This window comes from Mus caroli, unplaced genomic scaffold, assembly GCF_978045245.1.
Source record: "Mus caroli unplaced genomic scaffold, Mus_caroli_1 scaffold_8, whole genome shotgun sequence".
Taxonomy (NCBI): Eukaryota; Metazoa; Chordata; class Mammalia; order Rodentia; family Muridae; genus Mus; species Mus caroli.
The window spans coordinates 102063320-102070971 of NW_028227263.1; the positions used below are offsets into that span (position 1 = coordinate 102063320).

Here is a 7652-nt window from a genome sequence, read left to right on the forward strand (position 1 = left end):
TTTCTGTGGACCTTCTGAAACACTGGGAGTCCAGCCCAGTAGGCTTCCTGCTGGCTGGGTCACAAGGCTCTGCAGACTTGCCTATAGGCCAATCTGATAGGGATATGTTTTCAACTGAAGTTCCCTCTTCCCAGATGACTCTGGCTCTTGTCAAGTTGACAACAAGAAAAACAAAAACCACCACCAACAACAAAAACTAAAAATATTCCAGCACACTGAAATACAAACATCCTTTGAGAAAACAGACAGACAAAATCCCCCCAAACAGCCAGCCAGGTAATGGTAGCATAGGCCTTAATCTCAGCACTCAGGAGGCAGAGGCAGGTGGACCGTTGATTCTGAGGCTCCTGGTCCACAGAGTGAGTTCCAGGACAGCCAGGGCTACACGGAGAAACCCTGTCTCGAAAAAAAGAAAAAGAAAGGAAGGAAGCAAGCAAGCAAGAAAATGGCTATGAGCTGGACAGATGGCTCAAGGAAAAGAACTTACTGCCAACCCTGACAACTTGAATTCAATGTCCAGATCTCTCTCTATCTCTCTCTCTCTCTCTCTCTCTCTCTCTCTCTCTCACACACACACACACACACACACACACACACAGGTCACACTGCTCAGCATAGTTCAAGGCCAGTCTGGGATGCATAAGACCCTATTTCTAAATTTAAAAAGCAAAAATATGAGAAAAAGAGGAAAAAGAAATGTTGGCTGTCTTCAAACTCAAAGCCAAGAGTAGCTGGCATATGGGCTCTGTGAGTCTGAAAGAAAGGGAAGCTTAGATTTGGGATTTCTTGGAAAATATAACACAGGGCTGTAATTAGGGGTTTTTTTGGAGGTAGCTGGGTTTTTTTAATGAAATCATCCGGAAAACGAGAAACATCTACAGTAATGCTCGGAGAGTCAGTAAATGAGGGTAAACCAGATGGCGGAGTGCTAAAGGCACTTGCAGCCAAGCTTGAGTTCGATCCTGGGGACCTACACAGTGACAGGTAAGAAACAACTCCTGACAATTGTTCACTGCCAGGCGTGGTGGCTCACGCCTTTAACCCCAGTACTTGGGAGGCAGAGGCAGGCGGATTTCTGAGTTCAAGGCCAGCCTGATCTACAGAGTGAGTTCCAGGACAGCCAGGGCTACACAGAGAAACCCTGTCTCAAAAAACAAAACAAAACAAAACAAAACAAAACGTTGTTCACTGACCTCCACATCTGCGCCATGGCAGTTCTGTGTGCAAACACTCCGAATAAGTAAGATTAAATGAATGATCTTAGTCCCATTTAATCTTAGATTAAATGAATGGTGAACAGGGATCCAAGGAGTTCTGGAATACAGAGGCGTGACCTGGTGGAGCATTGCTTTAGTTTAAAGGGTGAGTTAGGATCAGAAAACAGTAGACAGAGGACAGTAGGGTTCCGGAGCTGAGGCCAATGATAAGTTCAGGTAATAGAGGCTGGAGGATAAGATCAAGTGGAAGCATGGTTATAGACTAGGAGCGTAATCAGGAGAGGACCTAGTGGTCTGACGTAAGGGAAGTAGGTAGTGAAGAATGAAGAATCATGCGCATGGGAAGAAGGTTTATCCATGGGCTCATCAACTCCGGGCAAAGGCAGGGAGACAGGTGGCTGTGGCTTAAAGCACAAGCTTGTGCCTTCCAGAGAGATCCGGGGAGAATTCAGGTAGGTCAGCGGGTGGAGGCGTGGTCAGGAAAAAAGAGGGCGTGTCCCTTTGATGAGTCATAGCCAAAGAGGAAAATCTGTCTTAAAAGACGTTGTTGCCGAAAAGAAGGGTGGCTCTCAGGCACCAGGTAAAATAAATGCCTGTTTTATGAGTAAGGTCACCAGGTGTGGACGTGGCCATCCACGAGGAGTCTGGGTTAAGAGGTGTGGTCAGTCAACAATACAGATGTGGATATGCCAGAGCGGCGATGGTGGGGTAGTCAGGATCCGAGGCGACCGTGTGTGGAGGGCGTGGTGAGACAATTAGGGCGTGGCCAGTCTCGCGGAGCTGTGGCACCCAACGAACGCTCCAGTAATTTGCCCAGGCTCGAGACCAGAACTGAATATTAACTGTCCGTATCCGGCGGTGTCCGGACCCGGGTGACCGAACTGCAGTCCAGCAGAAGGCGCGAATGAAGGCAAAGGTAAGGAACTGGATCTGAGTGAGGCCAAACCCGGATAAGGGGCGCCTGAAATGGAGAGAACGCCTACAGAATCCAGAGGATGAAGGGCAGGTGGGCGGGGCGGAGCGAGTCCCTCACCTAGGTCGGAGCCTGGAAAGAGCCGACAAGGGGTGATTGTGGGATCTGAAACTGCCCTTGTCACAGCCTCCCACCCACCTGCAATGTGTCGACTGAGGGTCCTGCTGCTGCTGCTCCCCTTGGCCTTCGTGTCCTCCTCTGCTCTCCCCATCCATGATGTCGACTCTCAGCAGAACACCTCCGGGTTCCTGGGCCTTCAGAGTCTTCTCCAAAGCTTTAGTCGACTGTTCCTAAAAGTGAGTGATGGGACAGAGACATGAACCAGGCAGAAGACAGATAAGAAAAGGAGCAAACAGAACAGAGAGAGTTGGAGATAATAAGTCTTAGATGGGGGAGTGGTTGTCTAGCATATACGAAGTCCTGCAACAATTACATCAGCCCTCAGGAGGTGCAGGCCAGAGGAACAGGAGTGGGAAGCCACCTTCCCCTACCCAGGAAGTTTGAGGTCAGCCAGGAATACTCCAAATGTTGTGTAAAAGCAGGTGGTGGGTTGAACAGATAGATGGGGGACATGACAACACAAAATAAGAAGAGAAGCTGGACCTGTGATTGAAAGCCTGTCATCCCAGCTAGCAGGTCCTAGATGTGGCCAAGGCTCCCACGAAATCCCAACATGAAAAAAAAAAACAAAAACAAAAACCAACCAAGTTCAAGGTCAGCCTAGGCAGCTTTCATGAAACCCTGTTTGAAAACATAAAAAGAGGCAGGCCTGGCAACCCATGCACTTGGGAGGTAAGAGACAGGGCAGTGTCTGGATTTGAGGCCAGCTTGCTCTGCATATCGAGTTCCAGGTCAGCCAGAGCTACATACATAGTAAGACCCAGTCAAAATAAATCAATAAAAAGAGGGGTTATAGTGGCTGAGGGTGTGACTCAGAGGTAGAGCCCCCAAGCCAGGAGGCTGAGGGTATGGTTAGAGGGTACAGGGCTTACCTAGCATGTGTGGGGTGAGAGGGAGAGAGAAGGGGAAGGAGAGGTGGACGCCAGGACAGGTGAGGAATAGGAGCAGCAAAGAAATGGGACAGAAAGATGGATGGGGTTTGGTGGCTAGAGGCTCTGGGGATCGGTGGACCGAAGGAGAAGGAAGAATGGGACTGATTTGGAGGGCGCCCTGGAAGGACAGAGGGTGTGCACACCATTTCCCTCTGGCCCTAGAATGACCTGCTACGAGACCTGGACAACTTCTTCTCCTCCCCCATGGACTTCCGAAACCTTCCTAGGAACTTCCATCAGGAAGAGAACCAGGAGCACAGAATGGGAAACCATACCCTCTCCAGCCACCTACAGATAGACAAGGTGCCTCCCTCCGCAGGGCAGCCCTTCCTGCGTTCTCCCCACCACCCATCAGGCTGCTTTCCCTGACAGGAGGGGCAGGTGAGAGAGGAAAGCAGGTTTGTTCTGACTCTCTTGGGCAACCCTCACAGGTGACTGACAACCAGACAGGGGAGGTGCTCATCTCGGAGAAGGTCGAGGCCTCCATAGAGCCAGAACGGAACCCGGAAGGGGACTGGAAGGTAAGGACCTCCCTTGCCCCCAGGTGTCCAGGAATCAGCATTTTTCTAGAGCCAAGAAAGTCCACTGTGCCATACTGTTCCAGTCTGCTGTAATAAAGTATTTTAGCCCAAAGCATGCAAGGAAGGAAAGGGTTTATCTGGTTTACATCCCATCACTTAGGGAAACTCATGGCATCGCTTCTACTCTCCAGAACAAACAGATTTGCTTGTTTTCTCCTGTCTTAGGTGGTTCAGGATCCATTACTTAGGGAATGGTTCCACCCACAATGGGCTGGGTCGTCCTACATCATAACCATCTTGATCTAGTTAATACCCCATTCAGACTCTCTTCTCTGCTGATGCTAAGCTGTGACAAGATTGGCATTTAAGATTAGCCAGTATACACTCCATTCATGGAATATCCTGAGATTTCTGGGGCTCAGTGTAATGTGCCAAAAGGGAGAGGACAATAGGCATGGTTAAACGAACACAGATGATCTGGTACTTGAAAAGCTGAGACAGGAGGCAATAGGCATGGTTAAACGAACACAGATGATCCGGTACTTGAAAAGCTGAGACAGGAGGGTTGCCACCGCTTTAGGCAAAAGGCAGAAAGGATCTCTGTGGGTTGAAGACCAGCCTGGTTTACAAAGCAAGTCCCAGGCCAGCCGGGGCTACATATCAGGACCCTGTGTCAAAGCAAATATAAATGTCAGAAAGTGTTTTGGCCGTTCCAGAAAGTTTTAGGCTCTCCCAACAGCTTTGTAAATCTTAGCATTCAAAAACTCCACCAATCCCAGAAATCTGGCAGGCCAGTAAGCCAGGCCAGTAATCTCCCAGGATCCTCCAGCCTGGACCTCGCGAGTGTAGCCATTATAAGCATGACCTGCAGCTCCCTGTCACTCTGTGAATGCTGGAGTCCAGACTCAAGCTCTCAGAGTTGGGCACAAGTACCCTTTGACAGTCCCCTTTCTGAGACAGGGTCTCACTATGTAGCCTTGACTGGCTCTGAATTGTCAATGTCCCTGCCTCAACCTACAGATAGCTGGGAAAACATGCCTGAACCATCAGGCCCAACTGAAATCAGGGTAATTTCAGAACAGGAATTTGGCATAGGCAGCCAGGAATGGTGACACACCAGGTTTTTGTTTGGCTTTGCTTTGGTTTGGTTTAGGTTTTGGTTTTGGTTGTTTGAGATGGGATCACTGTCTGTATGTAGCCCAGGCTATCCAGTCCAGGCTGTCCTCCAACTCTAAGATCTGCGTGCCCCTGCCTCCTGAGTGAGTTTAAAGGCCTGCAACACCATCCCTGGCATAACTTAAGGCTTTTGACTCAGGGTGATCCAATACTTGGCCACCTCCCAAATGCGGGGATTCCAATTGTGAACCATCACACCAAATTTATCATTTATTTTTGTTTTGTTTTTTCCAAGATGGTTTTTCTATGTAACCCTGGCTACCCTCAAACTCACAGAGATCCTCCTGCCTCTGCCTCTGCCTCTTGAGTGCGGGGGAGTAAAGGCGTGCACCACCACTGCCCAGCGAATGCTTGCTTTCTTGCTTTCTTCCTTTCTTTCAAAAAAAAATTTTTTAATTTTTAAAAATTGTTAGGAATCCAAAAAATATCTTCTGCAGAGACACTAATAATGCATGTAAATGGTGCACACACTCAACGCTCAGGCACACCCACGTAAACATAGATGAAATAATCTCTAAGGCAACCGTGGAAGTTTAAAAATAATCAAATTTTGGTGCTGGAAAGATGGCTCAGCAGTTAAGAGCACTGATTGCTCTTCCAAAGGATCCAGGTTCAATTCCCAGCATCTATATGGCAGCTCACAACTGTCTGTACCTCCAGTTCCAGGGATCTGGCACCCCCTCAGAGACACACATGCAGGCAAAACACCAATGCACATGAAAATAAATAAATCTTAAATAGATAATAAATTTACTACACAAGAATGCTGCAGGCCAGACAGAAAACAGAACTGTCTGCCTAAAAAGGGTTTTTTAAGCAGCAAGTGAGCTGAAATGGAGGTTGAGATGGCCCAGTGAAGACCAAACATCTTGGATGCGCTGTGCGGCATCTGAGGGGGCTCCCTGTGCCTCAATCCCAGGTTCCCAAAGTGGAGGCAAAAGAGCCCCCGGTGCCTGTGCAGAAGGTCAGCGACAGCTTGCATCCAGAGCCCCGGCAGGTGGCTTTCTGGATCATGAAGATGCCAAGGAGGAGAACCCAGCCCGATGTCCAGGATGGAGGCCGCTGGCTCATAGAAAAGCGACATCGCATGCAGGCCATCCGGGATGGGCTCCGTGGAGGTGCCCGTGAGGACAGCCTGGAGGATGGGGTCCGTGTCCCCCAGCACGCCAAGCTGCCTGTCCGGAAGACACACTTTCTCTACATCCTCAGGCCATCCCAACAGCTGTAAGTGGGGACCAGATGTCCCTGCATGTCCCACACCCTACCCCAACGCCATATGGAAATAAAGGTTTTCTTACACCTAGCGCAATCTCCTTTTGGTATCTCTTCCCAAACAGGCCAGAATAACGACTCCATCCTACACATACACTCAGCCCTGACAATGGCTTTGCCAGCTCTTCCTTACATCTCACTCAGAACAAGGCCTCTTGGTTGGGCAGCTGGGTCTCCTGTAGCACCGTGATACACCTGGTTCTGAAACCACTGATCCACCCTGTCTGCCATCCCCAGTCTTTAAAGCACATTGCTGAGCCACCCCAGCCACCAAAATATATATTTTTTAGATTTTACAAAATTACTCAAGATCTCACAAAAGGAAACGCAAATATTGAAAAATTAATATTGTGGGGGCTGGAGAGATGGCTTAGCGGTTAAGAGCACTGGCTGCCCTTCCAGAAATCCTGAGTTCAATTCCCAGCAACCACAGGGTAGCTCACCACCATCTGTAATGGTATTTAATGCCCTCTTCTGGTGTGTCTGAAGATAGCAACAAGGTATTCATAGACATAAAATAATTCTTTTTTAAAAAGTTATTATTTTAAATTTATAAGTATAAAAATTTTGTTGGCATGTGTGTCTGTGCACCAATATTTGTGCCTGGAGACCGGAAGAGGGAATCAGATCTGCTGGGGGTGGAGTTATAGACCTTGTGAGCTGCCACATGCGTGGGGCATAAAACCATGCCAGGAAATTCGGTAAGGCAGAGCAAGTCCAGACCCAGAGACTCTGTGCACACCTGAGGCTTAGGCGACTCCCTGCTCACCCACCCCACCCACAGACTCCTGACTTGGAACACATGCCATGCTTCGCACATAAAAGAAATGTGTCAAGCCGGGCGTGGTGGCGCACGCCATTAATCCCAGCACTCGGGAGGCAGAGGCAGGCGGATTTCTGAGTTCGGGGCCAGCCTGGTCTACAAAGTGAGTTCCAGGACAGCCAGGGCTATACAGAGAAACTGTCTCGAAAAAAAAAGAAAAAGAAAGAGAGAGAGAGAGAGAGAGAGAGAGAGAGAGAGAGAGAGAGAGAGAGAGAGAGAGAAAGAAAGAAAGAAAGAAAGAAAGAAAGAAAGAAAGAAAGAGAGAAAGAAAGAAAGAAAAGAAAGAAATGTCCTATGGTCACAGGCTCAAAACAGAGTTCTCCATGCTAATGAGGTACCTAGAAGCCCAGAGGGTTTAGCCAATAAGCTTCCCTTCTCAGACACTCCTCCCTGCAAAGGTATTTAATCTCAGGCCCACCCTGAGAAGTGGGGTATGATTTTTACACATCCATTTTCTGCCATGACAATAAACTGTTTAGAATCATAGACTGTCTCTTTTCATCAAGATCTGCTGTGGGAGCCATGAAGGCCTTTGCCTACAGAGCCGCAACCCAATCCCCCATAGAAGGCTTCTCTGCGCTCCCAGACACAGCCTCCTTCCCTTACCAAGATAAGGAC

General features: G+C 48.7%; 1 protein-coding gene across 1 annotated transcript; it reads left to right on the top strand.

The window, feature by feature from the left end:
* Positions 1-1758: 1758 nt before the first annotated feature.
* Dkkl1 (dickkopf like acrosomal protein 1) lies at positions 1759-6241 on the top strand. Its single transcript, XM_021168157.2, has 5 exons — positions 1759-2133; positions 2317-2486; positions 3405-3545; positions 3674-3763; positions 5859-6241. The coding sequence occupies exons 2-5, from the start codon at positions 2334-2336 to the stop codon at positions 6165-6167; spliced, it is 693 nt and encodes a 230-aa protein (XP_021023816.1). The 5' UTR covers positions 1759-2133; positions 2317-2333; the 3' UTR covers positions 6168-6241.
* The last annotated feature ends 1411 nt before the right edge of the window (positions 6242-7652 follow it).